Source organism: Ursus maritimus, unplaced genomic scaffold (assembly GCF_017311325.1).
Source record: "Ursus maritimus isolate PB19 unplaced genomic scaffold, ASM1731132v1 scaffold_13, whole genome shotgun sequence".
NCBI lineage: Eukaryota > Metazoa > Chordata > Mammalia > Carnivora > Ursidae > Ursus > Ursus maritimus.
In genome coordinates, this window is record NW_024423675.1 from 68,016,185 (window position 1) to 68,038,192 (window position 22,008).

General features: G+C 51.7%; 1 protein-coding gene and 1 long non-coding RNA gene across 7 annotated transcripts in view; both read right to left on the reverse strand.

Annotated features, from left to right (window-relative positions):
• RPS6KA2 (ribosomal protein S6 kinase A2) overlaps positions 1–22,008 on the reverse strand; it is a 328,772-nt gene that overhangs the window by 271,253 nt on the left and 35,511 nt on the right. For 2 of the 3 annotated variants that reach the window (XM_008688472.2, XM_008688469.2), the window contains exon 3: positions 6,185–6,235. In XM_008688472.2, the coding sequence (XP_008686694.1) occupies positions 6,185–6,235 (51 nt within the window). Of the gene's footprint in view, positions 1–6,184; positions 6,236–6,328; positions 7,244–22,008 lie in introns of those variants that run through there. The other variant, XM_008688471.2, reaches the window with a different exon arrangement.
• Positions 479–6,175, reverse strand: LOC103660808. Of its 4 annotated transcripts, none has more exons than XR_005834431.1 (4): positions 4,400–6,175; positions 3,330–4,157; positions 1,394–1,650; positions 479–1,140 (listed from the first exon to the last, which is right to left on the reverse strand). It is a non-coding gene; the product is annotated as an uncharacterized LOC103660808 (long non-coding RNA). The 4 variants fall into 4 exon arrangements; XR_005834430.1 differs by having other exon boundaries at positions 3,330–3,537; positions 3,809–6,175; XR_567907.2 differs by having other exon boundaries at positions 3,809–6,175.

The window sequence follows — 22,008 nt, forward strand, 5'->3', positions numbered from 1 at the left end:
ATGTTGATCTCGGGCGTTGGTGTGGGTCTTCCCCTGTAAAACCTAGTACAGGTGTCCCATTTCTCTGGGCCCCACAGAATCAGACAGACCAGCCCAAACCTGGTCCAAGCCAACACGACGTGTTCACCATGTCTTTCCTCCCCCCAGGGCCAGGAAAGAAGGTAGCGTATGATTTTTCACTTGCCCTTTCTTACAAGAGCAGTTGTGCAAGAGAAGGCATCAGACTAGATCATAACGGGGCAGAGAAGGAAGGAGAGAAGAGGCGGCACCCCTGGGAGGGTTAGACAGGAGGAGAGCCAGCCCCCGGCTAGCAGGTGCGTGGGTCAGGAGGGAGTTGCACACTGCCCATGTGGGGGCCATGAGTTTCCCACAGCACGGGAGCTGAGTACCAGCATTCTCTGAAAAGGAAGGGGAAACCCTTCATCGTGAATGGGCAGCTTCTAATAACGTGAGGGAAAGTGCTTGTAAAAGGACTCTGGAGACCAACAGCAACAAACATCTTTACCTTTATAAATGCATGGAAGGTTTGCACAACACATCGATTTATTTATACATGCCCATCTATGAAGGTCCAAACATATATGAAAGAAAAAACAAAGTACTTAAAAGATCTGACCATTTACCTCATCTATAATTCCATGCAGTCCAGAGGCCCAACAGGTAACATGGCCTGGGTCAAGGTCATAGTTACCAAGTAGCTAAGTGGGGAAAGAATGGGATACTAGCCCAGCTCTGTGGGCTTCTAGTCTGGTCCTTTCTTAAGCTTTTGGAGAACGTGGACAGCTCCTCAAATGGAAAAACCAGTAGAAGCAATTGTGGGGCTGACAGCATAAGGACCATAGAATCCCCAGACAAACAAGTAGATTTTCTGAAGCGATGCCTCAAAGAAAATCCAGGTCTGGGAGAAGCTCAGAGTGGCCGTTGCAGGGCCACTATTCCAGAGGTGGCCCCGCATGGCCTCGCTCAGGCGAGCAGTGGCTTCTCCACGGCGTCTGCGACCATCTGCTGCCATGAGCTCACCACCAGCCGCTCCCCCGGCTGCTCCCAGCTCTGACACTTAGCACAGCCGTGGAGTCCATGCGGCCGGTTCCGCAGCGCACCCACGGCTCGGGGCAGGTGCCGTGCACATCCGTGTGGAGTCTTAAATAAGTTGCACCGTCATAAAAAAATAATAGCTTTATTTACCCTCTGGTAGATCATAAAAGATAGCCATATTTCCTAGAGCTCTTTATTTTATCCCCAAGACCATAATTTAGAAAACACCGCCTAAACTGGAGCTTAAGATGTAAGGTGTCGAGCTGGCATTTATAAAAGAATTTAAAGAGCTTCCTACTCGTCTGAAAGACAAGGGACCAAGCCTCCCCCTTCAGCTGCATGACTCCGAGCATCTTACTTCATGCCTCCTGACCTTCACTTCTTCCTCTGGGAAATGCAGGAAGAGCAAAGGAACAGTCGCCATGCAAAGTTGCCGGGAACAGTGGCGGGCGCTCGGTGACCAGGGACCCTGGCGGGCGCTCGGTGATGACAGACCGTGGCGGGTGCTCGGTGATGAGCGGGTGAAGGAGCACCACATGCTGACACCGTTCCCCGCACCTGCTGCCACAGAAAGCTTCCTGCTTCGGGGTTCACAGGAGGTCAACATCTTAATAGCTATGATTACAATAGGAGGAAGTCACAAGGCAAATTACAAATTCAAACAGAAAGTTCCCTTTGGGTTGCTTGGGATACAGAATTAAGACAGCAACCTCTTTTTGGCTGCATTAATAAATTGCAATGACTTGTCAGTTAATTGAATTGAATTCTTTTGTGTTATTTGTCACTAAGTGTCACAAAATGTCACCTTAAATTGGTGAAATCACCTAAGATACTAGAGTTTTCCATATGTCACTAAATCCAAGACATCTGTAATACATCGCCACCCAACGATTATAGTCATTTTGATACTTTTAGGATGACTTGAGCCTTAGCTAATGAATTTTTTCAAACTTAATTATTTTATAAGTAGTATAGAATTCTTTGAAAATTATAGAAAAGCATGACAAAGGAAAAACAAATCACCTGTGATCCTAGAACTTAATAAAAGGCCTTAGGATTTTCTTGGCGTTTTGTTTTGCTTTGTTTTTCTATAAATCTTGTCTGGTTTTGGTTGGGAAATAGGCTATAGCTGAATATGCTAAAATGTGGGGTTCAGCCTTTTTCCCTAAAGCTAATGTTTGGTTTTTCTTCAGCTAACCTGAGGGAAAGTTAAAAGGATGACCTCGATTCAAGGATGTTCTTAGCACAAAATTGGCCCCTAAATGCTTCGCTGGGTTTCTACTGAAAGGCTACACGCACAGAGAGACCACCCCGTGATTAAAGTAAATGCGGGAAAGAGACTGTATTTTTCTCTTTCCTGGTGACTCAAGGAGAGAACGAAACACCCACAGAGTTTGCAGACACGCTCCTTCCTGGTCACAGCTCACTCTGCTGCCACCGCTGTTCTGGACCCCTCCCCGGGCCCCGCCAGCACCGTGGAGATGCGTGACCCAGCCCCGTGGCCCACCGCAGCGCCAACGCGCCGTCCCGCCGCCTGACCCAGGACCCCTCCGTGCCCTGTGTTCCATGGGAGGACTGCAGGGCGAGGCCCCACCGGCGTCCCCAGGGTGTCGCTGGGCTGGGCGTGGACGAGGACGCTTTAACCCAGAGCCCAGGAGCAAGGAGGCTCAGCTCCTCTGCACAAGGAGCCAGTGACATGGTAGGATTTTACCCCTGAGAGCAGAACGCAAAGCAGAGTCCCGTGCCTACGCCCCACGCTTCAGCATCTCGTCATGTCCCCTCCCACCTCACACTGTCTCACACCATCGAGAAGCACAAGTCCTATGCTTTGGGACTCAAACAGACAGGGGAAGATTGGATGAAAAAGACAAAGAGAAACAGGAAAATCTGTCTGATTCAGAAACTACACGGGCTCAGATTCAACTTGGTTGAGGATGAGAAAGATTAAAGCTTCGTTCGGAGAAAGCAAAACGGAAAGGAGAACCAAACGCACCTTCCCGTCCCGGGACCCTAACTGAACACAGGTCTGTGAGCCACGCTTGGGACCGCATGCACAGGGGCCTCCGCGCGGGGATCCGCCCACCCAGAATTCCCAAGGAGAAGCAGGGTTAGCATTGGACGGATACCGGCTGAGTGGCCGTCGTGTCCCAGGAATGTCAGCATTTTAACTCTCTGGTTTCCTTTCAAAGGATTAAGTTTGAGTTACTATGTTATTTTTTTGCCTACTGAGGTATCTGACTAACGAACAGATTTTTCATGAATTATTAAAAATTAAAACACACACACACACACACCCTGATGTCAGGCAGACACGGACAAGCGTGTATCAGGCACATCACATGTTCTCCTGTCCTGGGCACAAGTCTTCAAGTGGCTTCCCATCCCGTCCCCTGGACCGGGCAGCCTGCCTCTGTCTCCCCTCGTCACGCACAACCCGGGGCTCCAGCACGGCTCCGTGACAATCAGGACGGCCACGCTCCCCAGCTCCAGGTAGCAGGAAATCTGAGGGAACAGCCCCCCAGGTCAACAGGTGGCTGAACGATGCAGCCCCGTGCAAGGGGCTTGGTGTTCAGCACGAAGAGAGGAAGAGAGAGAGGGGAGGCCCTGGAGGGGCATCAGCAACCCCTTGGTTCTCCTGGTGCTGCGGCAAAGAAAACCCACCTCCCTTGGGGCTGTAACCTCCTTTGTCTCCTTTGGACATTTCTTTTTATACAATCAAAACATAAAGAACGAAACCATAACAGAGAAAGAGGAAATTCAACGAGCTGCTGACCTGAAGGCAACGTGAAGGTTTAGCCGGTGAAATACAGGAAAGTCGGCTCCCTGCCCGTGTGGGCGGGGTGGCACGTCCAGGGCACGCCTGGGAAAACACTGTAGTGTCTCTCCCCAGAGCTGCAGCGGGACCTGCTTGCAGCCACGCAGCCAGATCTGCGTTAGGATTTGAAACAGGAGACCCCAGGAGCCTCCCGTGGTTGAACAATCTTGAACACAACCTCTTGCCGAGAGAGGGAGAAGAGCAGACACGAAGGTGAACTCCTAACTCATTGCTCCGGTCACCGTTTTCAGACTTCCCGAGTGCCCCCCGATGATGCTGCATGAGCTCGGATTGGTGTGTGTTTACCCTGCATGGAAGAAGGGACTCCTGAAAACATGGCCAAGCCCTGGGGGGGGGGGGTGTCAGGCTGGCCGTGGGTGCTGCAGCCGTGCTCCCAGGGCCCTCCCAGCGCCTTGACCTAGGTGTGACCACAAGCAGGGTCCTCAGAGAAATGGCAGTTCTTGGAAATGTTTCCGACTCTGACCGTGGCCCCTACTGCAGCACACGTGCAGGACTGGTCATTGCGAATGACGCAGGCGTGACACTCACGGGTACATCCCGGGCCTGGTACGGTCTCCATCACCCACCAGACACGATCTTGTCACTCTGCCTACATCCATTTCTGCAGCCAAGAGTAGAGAAGCATATGCAGTATGGGATCCCTTCGTCCTTGTTCTCCGGGCCAGTCCACGCATGGAGGGTGAGGAGAGGCAGAACAATGGGACTTTTCATCCCTCCGCGAGACGCAGCTCCTCACTGACCTCACCACAGAGAGCCACGTGACTCTGGTAAGAGGCGCCAATGAGACCAGAACTGTTTTTCTCTCGAACAGGTTATAAACTAGACTGCAAAGAGGCGATGAGAAAAGGGCCGTTCCCTCCCACCATGACACGCCTTGTTTCTGAGTGTTTCTGCATGAGGCTGCAAAGCAAAGGACTGTTCGGACCCCTGTCTAGCCACTTAACCAAGTAACCAGAACCACCTTGCGACGTCACAGACCATAAATCATCACCACCAACCTTCAGTCCCACGGACACCATGTTTATGTCTAATAAGGAAAATACTTCTCACAAGATAGTGGTACAGAGAACCCTTTTATCCACCCAGTTCTCCGTGCGGAGCTACTTACAAAAATCTACGGGATGCAGACAGGAGTACCGTAAGTATGCTAAAAGCACAACAGAATTCAGTGGTGAGCTTGTTCCTGCGGATGCCAGCAGTCAAGTACGAGACTGACCCCTCGCAGAAGGAGCTTCCTTTGCTCCAGGAATGCAGGCTCCTGGAACCAGCCGGGACTCTCTCGTGCCCCCTGGGACTTGCAGACCCACCGCGCAGTTGCTGAGAAGCCCATCACTCCTCTGTGCAGCTCCCGACCTGCGCACGCACAGGGCAGCCCACCACCTCAACAAGGCCAGTGAAGCGGGACCCTAGTGGGGAGGGGGGTTCAGTACGTATTTTGTTTAGCATGAACCAGAAAGAAATCCGATGTATTCATACAATTAAATCAGCCTGACCAACACCCAGGTTTCAAATGACCTGTTTGGCACCTGCGAGGACCAGGCCTGTTGTTCCCGCCATGCCTGCTGTGAACGTTCAACCTGGCCGGTACAGATGCCGTGGCTTTGCCTGGACACGCAGCATTCTCACGTAGCGGGATCGTGGGAGCCAGGCAAAGCAAAACACCCGTAAAACCACCTTATCAAACCCTATTGATGATGTTACTATTCAAACCACAGAGCTGCTCGAAATACTGTGGGAAATCTCCCTTCATCTAAAATGACCCATTTTAGGCCTAATACCTAGAAAAGCTTCTGATGAAGACCTGACCTCTGCATGAGGTCAGTAGGCTCTCCCACAGCTCCCGGCAGACCCAGCACAGGGCCAGCCCCCCACCCCAGCGTCACCTTGTTCTGAGGGCCCTCTTGCCATTGTTACTCCCGGCTTATCTTGAAGGCACGGGCTAGAGTCTGAAAAGGAATAACGCACATGGAATCATATATATGATGTCCCCAGCGAGCCACAAATTCGGAACAGACCTCGCCGTCTTCCGAGAAAGCAGGAGACTGTCCCAGCTTCATGCACAAGGCAGACCCCTGCTGCACAAAGACATAATTGCACAAGTCCAGGCATTTCTTCCCTTCACCCAGAACGTCACCTAACTGAAACTTCACTGTGCGGGATCCCCCCTCTAAGATCTCATCGCCACCGCCGCTCCACTGGACTGAGCAGTGTCAGAGAATGCAAGAAACTGAAACAACACTTCACGCTCACCACGCTCTTAAAACTGGAACCCATAATCTCACGGAGAAACAAGTGAATGCGAGCAGCTCTTACCTCTACCGACGCGGCTGACTTTGTCTCAGGCAAGGTCGAGTCCCATTTGCCCTGTTGAGGCAGAAAGTGAAGAAAAAGTCCTGTAAGTCACAGGATGGCATATACGGCGAGCAGCTGTGCTGGTGAGGACAGGTAGGCACTCACCGAGCCCGGGAGTTTTTTGCTTCTAAACATCAATCTCCACATGGTTCTAAAGAATTGGAGGAGTTTCTCGAGCTTTCAGGAAGGCTTGAAGTAAACAGCAAAAGAAGGGAACTTGCAAACTTTTGTGCAACTTTTACAATTCAGTCAAAGGAAGTGATGATGTTCCCATTACCAACCTCAAAACTCAACCCAAAAAACCAAAAAAAAAAAAAAAAAAAATCCCACCAAAAATTAAAAAACAAAAGTGACTGGTTTCATCTCCAGATGCGTATTTAATTAGCAGGACTATCACTAACGGAACAGGACAGACGTCCTAAGGCGACTCATCGGCTCTCCGTTCCCTGGGAGGCAATCACTCCGGCTGCAGGACCGCCAGGGCCTGGGGTCTGCGCACACACGAGCACACAGCTAGTGACAGTCCGGCCCGGTTCCGTCGTGGGGTTCAAGCCAGAAACACGCTTCCAGCATCCCTGCCTCTCCCCAAGCCTCTCTCGGGCTAGAATAACACCCTGAGAAGCCTGAAGACTTTACTTAGCAACGTGCTTTTAGGAATTTGGGAACAGAAAGCCAGGCTAGTCTTGTTTCTGTGCCCACAAACTGCGGGGCTCATTTCCCTTTTCTGTTTTATTCATAATCTGCCTTCCACTCCCTGCTCCTTGGCTCATACTTACTACAAAATAAGAGATAGAAAGAAAGCAAACTTTCAATGAATCTCCTGCACCCCTCGTGAGCAGCCATGGCTCACCCCACGCAAGAAAGGCCAGGGATCCCGCAGCAAGAGAATTCTGCATTGCTGGGCATGATTTCTCTCAACTTCAACCTACACCGCCAGTCTTCCCACACACCTGGCCAAGGGCAGCGTATCTTCCACTCCTTCGTTTCTTCACACCCCTGACTCTCCACGTTCGGTGCACGTTAGAAATATCTGAAGCTTCTTTTTTTTTTTTTAAGATTTTATTTACTTATTTATTTATTTTGGAGACAGAGAAAGAGTGGGGGAAGGCAGAGAGAATCTCAAGCAGACTCCAGGCTCAGCACAGAGCCCGACGTGGGGCTCAATCCCACGACCCTGAGATCATGACCTGAGCTGAAATCATGAGTCAGTCGCTGGACCGACTGCGCCATCCAGGCACCCCGAGACCCCTGGAGCTTAGCAAACCCCTAGACGAAACCAGTCCAAAGTGCAGGGACAGAGTCCTGGCACATCAGCACTGACCATGCCTCCTACGTGATGTTGTTGTGCCGTCAAGGTTGAGAATCCTCGCTCTCCTGTCCCTTTGTCCCTGTTTTGTGTCCCCCAGCTGGACAGTGAGTATTAAATAGTACACACACGTTCCATGATTCATTTTGGCAACCTGTGCAGCAGCTGGGGCTGCATTGGGCATGTGTGGCAAACACCATGGGTCTCCTCCCTGGCAGCCTGTCTCCCTTCATGGAGAAAGTATCTTTCCTTCTAGAGGGAATGGATCCCATGAAGCCGAGAAGAGCGTGACCCTGCCGTGATCACCCTGTTGATTTGGGCCTGGTCACTTTCCGGGCACAGTGTTGCTCCGAGATGGGCATGAACCCCACAACAAGTGAGGCCTGCCCAGGGCTTTGGGGGAGCCACCGGCCCTGTCTGTCCTGGCGGCCAGCTTTGCAGGCGCTCTGAGTCTGGAGTTTGTGCTTGTGGTACCTAGGGAATGTGCCTGCCTGGGCATGGAGGGAAAGTCAGTGTTAGGACCCTTGCATGCAGACCCACCAAGAGCCACATCTTTTTCAACCACACGGGCTGATAAACTGCCCATTTTGCTTGTGCCAGTTTGATGTGGTTTCTGCAACCTGAAAAAGAAGTGTGAGGCCTAATGCAACATCAGTGATGTGTCTGCAGATAAAGTCCCCAAAGTGCCATAGACTCATGCATTCCTCCATTGTCTGATCCAACCCCACGACCCACCCACCAACCGGTCACCTTCTGCGGGGGGCTGCCCTAACCAGGGCTGTCTTGAAGCCCCTAAGACCGCGTGTACAAGGTGTTCAATATTTGGGGGGCTCTTCCTGAAAACTCGAGATGCTGAGTTTGCATATTCTCTCACTCACAGTCATGGAGTTTCCTTCTTCACTTTCTGGGGCCCTCACTTAGCCAACAGGAGTCAGTGAATAAGCAGGGGCGTCAGGCTCAACGGAAATGAAGTGCCGGTCCACCGACCATCTGGCAGACCCCTTCACACCTCCGCTTCCTCCCAACTGTTCCCCATTCCCTTGACACCGCCGGACTCAGCTCCTGAGCCAAACGTGGGGGGCAAAGGGCAGGGGATCTTTCAACTCCAAGAGTGCTGACCCCCATCCTTCCCACTCCATTCCAATCCAGGATGAGCAGAAAGGACTCCCCTGCAAGTCCCACCTTTCTCCCTCAGAGCACCTGTGATTATGCAGGTGGGGAAGGAGACAGAAGGCAGGTGGGGGGAGAGAGGGAACGGGAGAGCCAGGAGGACGATGACTCGGGTTTCCATCGTGAGAGGAATCGGCCCGTCCTCTCTCTTCCCATTACATCCTGTGACTGCGTTCTTGTCAAAATGCATCTAGCATGAGTTCAATAGCATCTGGGCCGGCTCCCCAGGGAAAAACTACAGTGACGAGGGTATGAAGCACTTCGCACAAGCAGATGGGACTCCAGGTGTGTGCCACGAAGAGAAAACCCCTCAGACTTCTTTGTGGAAAATAAACAAACAGGGGCAAATATGTTTGTGCTTTGTTAACTTGAAAGAAAATATCAGAACTATCTAGACAAAGTATCAACAACCATTCTGGAAAAAATATGGCTTGAGTATTTTTGTAAAGCTCTAGGAAGCAATCATGTGCCACAGGAAAGTGAGAGGCACCCACCGTAGTGTTTACGGCGTTTGGAATTTCGAGTCTGGCCAAGCTTCATGTGACTCTGTGGGTCTGTTGAGATTAGCTTTTCAGTAGATAAAGTCAACGGCCCCACTTTATAAACCTAAGCGGTCTGGCTCCCTCCCAGAGTCCCTGTTTACTAGACAATGGGGCACCTTGCAGACTGTGTGCACCGTCCTCAAAAGCCACACTTGGCCAGGTACGCAGGTGATAGAGTGAATACACACTATCACTTCCTCAGTGAAATTCGTCCATGGGACGCTGAGAAAGCTCAACACTTTAAGCCCTGATTTGCCTGGAATGTTGCTGTTACTTTAAGTTACTGCGTGCACAGAACTGACCGCATGGTCTTGGGGCAGACTGTGGCTCCCAGGCGCCACCAGCAGGTGCAGCCGCAGCGGGGGCAGAGCTCAGGCTCCTGGTTGTCTCCTGCCATCAGATGCTGGGCAAGTGACTTAGCCAGGTAGCCTCGGTTTCCCTGTTTGCACAGGTGGGGCAGCACCAGCCTTCTGGAGGAGTTGGGAGAAAGGAGCAACACGCTTTAAACGCGGAGCAAACAACAGTCTGTCTGTTGGCCACACGGATGCAGGAACGTGTTCCCCAAACCGGGCTGGCTTAGCCCGCCTCAGAGACATTACATCACTCAAATGCTGGCGTCTGTTTCCGGTCTGGGATCCGTTGGAAGTTGACCCCAGAGGTGTCCGACTAGACCTAACTGGTCTGTATTTCTGGCTGGTTTCCCACCTCCGGCCGGTGGGGGCTGCGCGGCCACGGACAAACAGCAGATGGCGCCAGAGACCCGGTCTCCGGCCGAGCACCCGCTTACGGGGAGGCTGAGCGGGGCCCTATCCGAATTCTACTTCCCATAAACAATTAGGCCGTAAATCAATGTCAATTCTGATGTTCTGAAATCGTTTAGAAATTCCCAAAATTTCTAACTTAAACTGTCGGGTTTATCCACCCTCTTCTCTGCAGTATTGATTCTTAAATGCCTGTGGACGGGGGTGGCTAGGGCACACACCCCCACCCCTGCCCCACACACAGGCCTGCAGGCTGCTGGAGTCCCTGTATCCACAGGTCCTGTGGTCCTCACTAAGCAAGCGCTCCTCCCTCCCACCTGCGCGGGGCGGAAACTGCGAGTCCGCCAGCCCGGCCGGGGCTGCAGGAGAGGACGGCGCTCATCTGTGTGGCCTCACTGACGTGCTCCCCCAGAAGCCAAACACCAAGCTCCCACAGAGACCAAATTGTCGGGACAGCGGGGCTTGTTCTCCACAACCCAGCGTCCTCTCCCTCTGCTGGGGACCCAGAGCCCCAGAGACCCTCGGCCACATGTGGGTCATTTATTCACCCTGAGGGGTCATGGAGGTGATGTTACACCACCAACTGGGAAATGCGCCCTGGCCAGTCACCGGGGCTCCGGGACTGTGGCCGGCGTGTTTCTAGACGAAGCAGGCCAAGAGGCTGTGGGCACTAGAAGAAGGGGTGTTCCGGATTGCAGCTCCGGGCCCCCAGGGGTCAGGTCTGTGGTGAAACAGATGGGGGGCCCTCCGAGCACGTGCACTGCCTGCAAACGGCAGGATCCCCCCTGCACACTTAGAGATGACAGGAAAATGTCCCTCGGTAAGCAGCCAGCGTGGGAGGAAGGAAGGGAAGCCCACAGGGGCTGAAGGACACAGACCACGGGACTGGACCTCCACCAACTGGAGGCTTGCCGTTTTTGTCATCTTTGAATTCTGAATTTTAAAAACATTTTTTAATTGAGGTGAATTTCACATAACATAAAATTAACCTTTTCGAAATGAAGTGTCATTAAGCACATTGTCACTGTCGTGCAACCATCCCACCGTTCACTTCTGGATATTTTCATCACCCTGCAAGGAAGCCCTGAGGAGTCCGCGCCCACCCCACCCACCCAGTGGCCCTCCTCCCCCAGCCCCTGCAGCCTCTCTGGACTTTCTGCTCCACAACTTCACATGAACGGAACCAGACCACGCAGGCCTTCGGCGCCTGGCCTCCTTCACGTAGCATCACGTTTCTGAGGTCCAGCCCGTTGTAGCACACATCGGTACCTCGGTCCTTTCTATGGCCGAGCGGTTCTCTGCGGTGCGGGCACACCACTCCTCACTCAGCCATACACCTGCCGAGGGGCGCCCGCGTTCCCGCCTCGGGCTGCTGTAGCCGGCGTGGGCGTCCCTGTCTTCAACAGTCCTGCCTATGTAGCTCACGGTGGGATTGCTGAGTTACGGTAACGGTTTTCAGGAACTGCCAGGTTTTTCCAGAGCAGGGGAGCCATTTTACATTCCCACCAGCAATGTGCCAAAGGGCCAACCCCTCCACGATCTCACTCAAAACTTCTGACTTTGCATATTCTTTTCTTCTTCTTCTTCTCCTCCCCCTCCTCCTCCCCTCCCCCTCCTTCTCCCCCTCCCCGTCCCTCTCCCTCTCCCCCTCCCCTTTCCCCTCCTCCTCCCCCTCCCCTTTCCCCTCCTCCTCCCCCTCCCCCTCCCCCTCCCCCTTCTCCTGATCACAATAGCCGTCTAGGTGCGCATGGGACCTCATCGTGGTTCTGACGTGCGTCTCCCTCATGATGATGTTCAGCATCATTCCTCGTGCTGTTTGGTCACTTGTATGTGTTCCTTGGAGAAATATCCATTCACAACCTCTGCCCTTTTTCATGTGGGCTGTTCGTCGTTTTGCTGTTGGCAGCAGGTTTTCATACTGCCAGGAGAGCAGTACAGGAAAGGAGAGCCCGGCCCCGTGAGCGGAGGGGCTGGCACGGAGCCGGCCGTGGGAAGCTGGGACACTCAGTCGGCTTGGCAGGGGTCAGCTTGGGACAGCAATCCACTGAGCAGCATAAGAATCAGGAAATTCACCTCACGCGTCCTGGGCTCAGGTTTAAAGTATTTTTATAAAGTCATCGCTGGGGGCGCCTGGGTGGCTCAGTCGTTAAGCTTCTGCCTTCGGCTCAGGGCATGATCCCGGCGTTATGGGATCGAGTCCCACATCAGGCTTCTCCGCTGGGAGCCTGCTTCTTCCTCTCCCACTCCCCCTGTTTGTGTTCCCTCTCTCACTGACTGTCTCTCTCTATCAAATATATAAATAAAATCTTTAAAAAATAATAAAAATAAAATAAAGTCATCGCTGGTCATTGAACATGCCAGAGCTGTGCCCCCCGTGAGTCTGGGCGGATTTATAGTGGCGGTAGGTTCCCTTTGAGTTTCACACGAAAGTCGCGCCCACGCCAGGACTCCACCTGAGCCGCCCGGCAGACGCATCAGGGCTCCCCGTGGACGGACACGGGCTGGAGCCAGGCTGCCAGGAGTCCACACTGAAGGGGTGAGGCTCCCAAGTGTGCTCACAGCCCCAAGTCTCAACACCCACGCAGAGATGTGGCCGGAGGAAAAGACAGTGGACCCACAGAAGAGCCCGGGCTGCACCCAGAGCCTCCGACAGCAGGAGGGCAGCACTGAACAGAACATAAGATAAATATTTTTAAACTCAACAGACACATAGTAGAAGAAATACATGTAGACAAATAGCCGGGGCTCAGGGAGAGTCTAATTCCCTGGGAAATGCGAGAGAGCCTCCTGACAACTTAGTCACTCTACTCAGAGAAGATGATGGGTTATCGAACGTAAGAGTGATACTCAGAAGTTAACAGTGCTTTTGTACATCAGCAGGAAGCCATTTAAGGAGATGACATTCGAAATTGCAAAAAGGAGGAGGAGAAGGGAGAAACACAAGAAAGGACAAGAAAAGGATACCTGTAAAGTATAAAGGGTATATCTAATGAAAAAGTGTAAGGACTTTACAGAAAATATGAAAAAAATTTATTGAAAGAAATATAAGAAAACCAAAGTGAAGATAAATATCCTATTCCAGAATGGAAATCTTAACATGGGGAAAAAGAAGAAGAAGAAGAAGAAGTCACTTTCCCCCAAATCAATCTATCCATTTAATGCAATGACCATCATAAATCCAAGCAGGAATATTTTTTCCTGGGATTCAAGTCAAAGAGTGAAGGCTGAAAAGTAGCCAACACTATTCTGAAGACAGGCAAGCAGGGGACACGCACGACCGGACAGGAATCAGCACTCTCGCCAGTGCCGGAGGGATCACAACTGCGCAAGGAGCCCAGCAGCGCCCAGAAGCCGCCCCCCACACACGAGAGCTCAGAGAAGGACAGACCGGACACTGAGGGACGGACGAGGGGTTCCAGCCAAGTGTCAGATCGGCCTCCTACCGAGGGTAAAAATAAACGCGAGACCAAAATGGGAAAAAGCTGAATACGTAATTGTTCAGAGGATGTCCAGGAGGGTGTATTTTTACTTGGACTACTGAAGGGTTTTTCGAACAAGTCAAAAATCCATACATTCTATTTTTAAAAATCAATAGACTTGACTACATTTAAATAAGAAACATTTTGCATGACAAAAGACACCACAAGGTCAAAACAGGCACAGACTAGAAGAATATACTCATAACCTATGTGACTTCAAAAGAATTAGCATCAGAGATATGTTACAGTTAATGCACACACTAGAGAGAGGTAAAGAGGTGCTTTTCATCTTCATCAGATAAACAAGTTCTTCACTCCTAAAAAGAGCATAAGTGGGGCGTCTGGGGGCACAGTCAGTGAAGCATCAGACTCTTGATTTCAGCTCAGGTCATGATCTCAGGATCCTGAGATCGAGCTCTGCGTCAGGTAGAGTCTGCTCAAGATTCTCTCTCCTTCTCTGCCCTGCCCCCTCTCTAAAATAAATAAATAAATAAATAAATAAATATAAATAAATAAATAAATAAATAAAAATCTTTAAAAAAAATAGCCTACGTGTGCCCAGTTGCATCCAATGGGAGTTGGTGAGTATCTGGAAAAAGGACCTCTGATAAATTGCCAAAGGGAGAACAAATGAGTTCAACCAGTTTGGAGAGAAATATGTCAATGCCAAGTTAATTTGAAAATGTGCATATCTTATGGACATCAATTTCACTTTGAGTATTTAAGCAGAGAAATAAACTCTAGAATACGTTCATGGGAAGACACAGGTTCTCCACTGAGCACTGCTTAAAAGAACAAAAACTGGAAATCGCCTGACGTGGCTCCTTGGTAGGGGAACGGACAAATAAACACATTTTTCATATCAGGAAATGCTACACAGCACTCCAAGTGAATGAAACAGAACCACGTGATCAACATGAATAAATCTCAAAAGTAAAATTAAAAAAAAGAGCTTTTCGAAAATAAGTTTCAAGAGGGAACATAGATCGTGATTCCATCCATGTTAAAAAAATGAAAAACACACCCATTATTTATAGGTACAGACTGATCTGGACTGAACTGTGCCCTTCAAAAATTCACATGTTGAAGCTGGAACCCCCACACCCTCAGAGTATGACTCTCCTGGAGAAGGGTCTTTACGGAGGTGATCGAGTTAAATGGGGTGACGCGTGTCATGGGCCCTGATCCAACAGGACTGGTGTCCTTGTAAGAGGAGATGAGGCCACAGGAGTGCACAGAGGGCGCAGGAGATGCTGTCTCCGACCCAGCAGAGAAGAAGCGAGCAAGCCTGCCCACCCCGGGCTGCAGATGTCCAGCCTCCGGGCCTGGGAGGAACACTACCCCGTCTGTGGCGCTTGTCACAGCAGCTCTAGCGGACGAACACAGCCAGGGAGCCACATGCCTCTGTGGGCCAACCCAGAAGAGCCAGGAAACCGGCTCAAATGTCCACTGAGCCTTCAAACCACTGCAGTAATTGAACTTGAAATATGTGCCGAGTCCAGACATTGAAGCCTCTACTGGGGTTGTTTCAGGGGACACTTTCCCTGCTATTTATGGTCTTTGTCTACACCTGTGGAACACGTGTACTTAGCTTAGAGACTCAGGATACATGGTGCCTGCCTCCTCAACACTGCCTTACAAAATAGCCTGGCTGGGTCATGTAGACCGAGCCGGGCATGCTTCTGTGTGTGGCCGTCACAGTCCAAGTAACCGAATCACAACCACTCAGGTGTGCTGAGTCACTCTGCTGGACGATCAGCTCCTCCTCCTCAAACCCTCCTGGAGCACAGAGCTCTCTCCCGGAGTCTGAGGACCAGAAGATCCCTCTAAAGAAACAGCACCGCAAGACGGAAGGTCAGCGCTCTCCTCCCACAGAAACATGGGCCATCTCACGCCTTTCCCTTTGGCTCCATTGTGAGGGCCACGCCTTTGGAAAATAAATCAGTGTATGAAGTCTGAAGGGGGAGCACCCAGGTGTGGAGAAGACACACATCTATACACCGGACTGTGAAACAAGTGTACATTTAACCCTTGAACGATGCGGACGCTGGGGCACCCACCCCCACGTTGTTGAAAATTTACACGTAACTTTGGATTCCCCCCAAAGTTAACTACTACTAGCCTACTGTTAACCGGAAGGCTTACCAGTAACATAACAGCCAGTTAACACATAATTTATGTTATATGATGCTATAAGCTAGAGAAGAGAAAACGCTACTAAGAAAATCACAAGGAAGAGAAAATAGATCTACAGAACGCATTTAGGACCAAGTCAGGTCATTATCAACGACTCTTCCAGAGAAACTAGAAACTAGTTTCATTTCGTGCTTCATTATCCACAACTTGATGCATTTTAGGACTGCCACGATAATATTAATATGAAAGGACATCCCCATCACTTGAGCATGTTGTTTGACCTTACGTGGAAGCAAGGCTCCCAGGAAGCCCATGCACTCACTGGGGTCATGTGGGCACTTGGCCCAGGAGCCATCAGCCGGCCGGGAAGACCCAGTGTGGACATGGCATCCGGGGATTCAGTGCAGAGCTGAGCCATGAGCCAGAAGCTGGGAAGAACCACACGGAAAAGTAGGCTCAGGAGCAGGGTCAGAGGTTGCAGGGGCCAGCTCTTCCCGCAAGCCAGCGTGTGGGGCCCCGGTGGGGCCCCGGGGCCCCGCCTCAGCACTACCATCCCGTGGGGTGGATACCTCTGTCGTGGGGGCCGTCCTGCGTACTGTGCGATGGTCAGCAGCATCCCTCATCTCCAATGCCAAGAGAAACTCCACCCCAGTTACGACAACCAAAACCATCTCCACACATGGCTAGCATCCCCCCGGGTGCCGGATCACCCCTGGCTGAGAAGGAACTGCACCTTTAGGAGCAAGACTCCAGCCCGCTGGGGGTCCTGGCAGGTTCTGGAGGAGGACGAGTGGAGGAGGCGGCAGAGACACACGTGCATGCACGAGACTGGGAAACGGCCGCAGCTGTGCCCCAGGAGCAGCTCAGAAGGCCCAGTACTAAGACTGTAGCTCAGTTAGAGCCCCGGGAGGAAGCATGACTTCACTCTGCGGCCTGGGGAGCTGGGCCAGCCTCCCTAAAGCCTGCTGAGCACGGGCAGGGCTCCCCGGACCCCTAATGCACAGCGGAGAGGCAACTAGCTGCAGGGAGAGGGGACCGTCCCCTTCCCAGCTCAGCCCTGTGACACACAACCCAGATGCGTGCAAGGCCAGGCACGCACATTTATGAAAGTTTCACAGATTCTAATTATTTGTGATTTACTCAGCAGAGTGCTTCTTCCTCTGCCCCAGATGGAACATGGGACCCCTGTCCCAGGACCTGTCTGCTCAACCCTGGCCAATGACAGGCCTTAGGTTCCCAGGACAGTTAACTTGTGTGTGTCAACCTGGCCTGGCCATGGGGACGGGTGCTGGCCAGACAGCAGTCTGGATACTGCTGTGAAGGTTTAGACACGCTTAACCTTCACATCAGTGACCTTTGAGTAAAGCAAACGGCCCTCCATCCTATGGACGGCCGCATCCTTCATTGGAAAGCCTTCGGGGGAAAGACTGAGGTTCCCCAGGAAGGAAGGGCTTCTCCTCCAGGTGCCCTGAGACTACAGCACCGCCTGGCAGCCTGCCCTACATGGTTTAGGCTGGCCAGCACCCTGAGCACTGGAGCCCATCTCCTGACAATACATGCCAGCCGTCTGTATGTGTATGTACACACGCACAGACCTGCACACACACACATGCACACACACGCACACCCTCACACATGCACACACACACACGCCCTCTGTTAGTCTGGACCCTGACAGCACAATCCTTTCGTCCATAAAGGCAATTCTCATTCTGAAATTAGAAGTTCCCTGACACCATCCTTATACTCACACCTCCAACCTGATGGAAAAGTCTCTCCTGGACCAGAAAGCCAAGGAAGGGACCTGGTGCCTCCCTGGGCCCCCGTGGGTCACCGCCCTTTATGTGCAGGGGCAGGTCACCCCGGTTCCATTTCCTCACTGCCAGGTCAGAGGTTACATGGAAAAACACATCATTTGCTCTTTTGGTCTATGGGGCGATTGCTGTTCGATGTACCAGAGGATTTGTCATTGCCGAAGTAGTTACCTTCTGGGGACGAGGCGCCAGAAAATGCCCAAGGACGGCGGAGAGGCCAGCAGAGCATCCCCACCAGGCACAAGCCGCACGCGCTCCCGCTCCCGCGCTAGGTCGCTAGGTCGCTAGGTCCTCACGGTGACTCCTCCAGGCACCAGCTCCAAGTTCCGCTGAGGAAATGGAGCCTGGCAGAGAAGTAATTTTCCCGAAGTCGCATGGCTAGCGCTGCGGAGTGGGGTTTAGCGGATGCCGAAGCCCGTTTTCTGACTGCTGTCATTTGCTTCCAGTCCTCTCGCTTCCCAAAGCAGCACTCGCAGGCTTCCCGCAGCGCGCTCGGGCTCAAGGCCCCTCGGCAGAGGGCGGGATACGGGCGTCTGCGTCGCATAAGCAGCGCCCAGCCCTGAAGGCTCACCCGCTGTGCATGTCGCCTGTGCCGCTTGCCAACACCCGTGTAGACACGCAAACCCAGAAGGAAAATGTGCTTCCCGGTGAGGCCCAAGAAGACTGTTTTGCACAAGACTCATAAGATGCAAACTAAGTGTTTCTATAAAGGAAAATCTAAAGTCTTTGACCCAATAACTAGGAGTTTATCCAAAGATAAAGACATAAGTATGCAGATGTTTATTATAGTGCTTTTTATAATGGTGAGAAACTGAACACTTACCCAAATATTCAACAGCAAAGACTGGTACAAATAAAATATGGTATAAGTATAGGATGGAAAATTCTACAGTTGTTAAAAATACTTAAGAATTTTAGGGGAAAGTTATAAAATGTTAAGAAAACGTTATAGGGGCACCTGGGTAGCTCAGTCATCCGACTCTTGGTTTTGGCTCAGGTCATGTTTTCAGGGTCATGAGATCAAGGCCCACGTTGGGCTCTGCGCTCAGCTGGGTGTCTGCTTGAGATTTTCTCTCTCCCTCTGCCCTCCCCCACTACTCATGCACACTCTCTCTCTCTAAAATAAATGAATAAATCTTTAAGAAATTAAAAAAACATAAAAATGTGTGCTTCAGTCCTAGTAAGCTGCATACCTGGTGGTGATAGACACATAGAACAGAGACGCCGATTCTAGGTGAAGAAACAGGTGTGAAGTGTGCCTTCAGGGGGGGGAGATAGACCAGGAAGTAAGGTCATGAGATGAAGAAATACACCCCGTGGTACGAGTGATGTTCTCCGCTTCGTTACATGGAGGTGATCTTAAAGGTCTGCTTTATACTTTTCTATGTTTCTCCACATTTTTTATAACTCAATATATTTATTTCAAATTCAGGAAGAAAAGAAATATACATTACGTGTATTCATTAAAAAAAAAAAAAAAAACCCTATTTGGCCTGTCAGTGTCTTACGATCGTGATGCCAACCCCACTTGGGATGGACTGGCATCTGTTCTCCAAGGGAACCTGCAAATCCCAAGTGTGTGCCTGTTTCTTTGCTGTTCTAGCAAAGCCACGTTATCATTAATGTCTTTAAATTAAAAAACACAAAAGGGACGCCTGGGTGGCGCAGTCGTTAAGCGTCTGCCTTCGGCTCAGGGTGTGATCCCAGGGTCCTGGGATTCAGCCCCACATCAGGCTCCTCCGCTGGGAGCCTGCTTCTTCCTCTCCCACTCCCCCTGCTTGTGTTCCCTCTCTCGCTGGCTGTCTCTCTCTCTGTCAAATAAATAAATAAAATCTTTAAATAAAAAAAAAAGAACACGAAACATACACACATACAGTTGCTTTTACTCTGAAACCCTCCACTTGCCAGACACTGAAACCGGTCCCACAGGAGACTGAACGTGACTGTGGGGCATCACAGGGCCACTGACCACAAGGGCTCCTTCTCTGAGCCCTATTTCCCATGAGGGCAGCACGTCAGAGGAACACAGTGCCTTCCTGCCCCGGCTCCTCCTCAAGTGCTTCAGGACCCCCTTTCCTTGCACATGGCAGGTGATCATCACAGACGGAGACTGTCCTGGTCCCCACACCCAGCTAAGCGCCCAGGGCTCCGTGGAAGAGCTCAGCGTTCACAGACTGACAGCAGGTGTGCACATAGGTGCAGCGTGTGACACCACAGGGGCGCTGTGTCAAGCCACGGGAAATCAGGGAGGGTTTCCACCAGAGCCCGTGCTCCAGGCCAGCCTGAATGGTCCGGCAGAGGGGAGCAGGGCTGGTGTCCGGGCAGAGGGAAGAGTGCAGGACAAGGCGGATCCGGGACACGGCTGGGCTCGCCTTGTGGCCTAGAAATCAAGGAAGGCAGAGGACAGGCACAGCGACCAGCAGCATGGGGACCCACTGGGAACCCCGGGGTTCATATAAAGACTGTTTAAAGCTGAAGACCTTTGACATTCAACAGACACAGGAAGGAGCCTTGTCACACCTTCCCTTATCAGACCCAAAGCAGAAACTTCTGAGAGATGAGGTCGGCCGTGAATCTGATCTACAGGGCAGCTCCTTTCCCAGGGAGAGACCGAGTGTAAACCCACCATGAACCCCCTCTCTGGGGGGGGCAGGGGGTTCTGGGCGCTGAAGAGATGGAGAGACCACTCACACCTGAATCGACAAATGCTACACACGCTTTCTCCTAAAAAACCTATTTATCTTCCCCAAAGAAACACATTTGTTCCTCCCACAGGAGCCGTCCTCGCTCCTCCCTTTCCCTCCTAAGTCAGGTAAGGAAACCCCAAATTCTGACTACCCCTTGGAGTTACTCATCGCCGAGCAATGTCGCATGAGCTTGCTGTGTGCCTAGGTAAGCTCCTTCTCTCCTGTTGCCAATATGCCTTTTGTCAATTTGATTCCAAGGCCCCCGAAATAGAACGTGAGGGGACAGAGAAGCTTCTCCACTCCCGGGCTCTGCGGCCCTGTCTCCCTGCCTGGGCTGGCTCAGGGTCCCAGCGGAGGGAGTCACCCCATCCGTGTATTTTGGAGGATGACCTAGGCAGGGTAGGGCTCACACAGGGTGTGGATGCCGCTTAAACACATGATGTGTTTCTAATCAGTGGCATGATAGAATTATTCTATTTTAGAAAGAAATATATATATCAGTGTGGAGAAGCCCTTGAAGAACTGAAGCACAGAAACGGCTGACCACGTCCCGGTGACGGCGGGCAAGCGCCTGCCTCGCGGCCGTGCCAGAGACAGAGCGGGAGAGCCAGGGTCTGCAGACTGGGCCCTGCAAGCACCGGGACGGGGTGCCCCACTGGATACTGGGGTACAACACAGGCAAGAGTGAAAAGAGAATCCCTGATTTGTTCGTTGCACAGTGAAAAGAAGCAGAAGGAAAATAACGTCCAAATCATCAGCCTCCTCGTCAAGCAGACGTCGTGAGCTGAGTGAAGACAGAACTGTTGGCGTAGCAGCATTCTGGGGGACGGGAAAATTCGACTCTGCCACACTGTTTCTGTCCGTGTCTCATGGTAAGTGAAACAGGCCATAAGTGTGGAACGGTGAAACGTGCCTGCCAGGTTCTTCAGAGCACCGTCACGGGCCTGATCGAGTTAAGAATTCTCTGGAGTGATGGAGCTGCACCACTGGGCCTGTTCCGCTCGCACGTGCTGGTACAGGAGGCAGAAAGCCCGCTGCGGGATGGGTGACATGTCCCCTCCCACCTGCCGCGTCCGCCACCACGCAGAAGCCGAAACCATGACACCTGGCACAACACATCTGGGCGTGTGTGTCTGACCTCCTCACTACTTAAAGCAGACAAGTCCGGTATTACTAGTTAGTATTCAAAAGGAGCTTATGTGGACAACACCAAAACCTTGGTGCCCAAAGAGGTCGTTACTGGGCTTCTCCCACTAGACCCCGAATGATCTCTGCCAACCCGAGCACAGGCGGTCACCTGCCTGGCTCTCCCGGGGGCTGTGCTCAGACCTACCATCTGCTGGCCCTGCAGCCAGCTGAGACACCCACTTCAGTGCTCCCCAGACTGGGTACGCATACGTGCAAAGACCTTCTCAGGAGCACGTGGGCATAAATATGTTTAAAGCAATTATTTGTAATTTCCAGATGCCCAACTCCTTCCTAAAAGAGATGGAAGAACTCCTCCCTCCAATTCCCCTTCCCCCTTCCACTCCGAGGCCTGGCTTCCTCTTTCCAAAACAAAGGCTCACCTCTCACCCCTCAATCTCCCTCTGTGCATTTGCATTTTCGGGGCAGGGGGGACAGACACCTCGGGGCCATACAGAGCTCCTGGTTGAAACCCTACAAGCTAGTTGCACTCGGGCTTCTCTAGCAAATCCCACAGGCACCAGATCTTTGCTTTCAGCAAATCCAAAGGGAAACATATTCAAATTTTCAGCTGGTAGAGCTTTCAAAATAATCTTCTCTAACAATCACAAGGCGCTCTTGGGCATACAGCTCAGAAAGACCAAGTCACTCTATAACAAATCTTTCTTCATTTCCACCTTTCAGACCTGTTGATGTGAGTGAGTT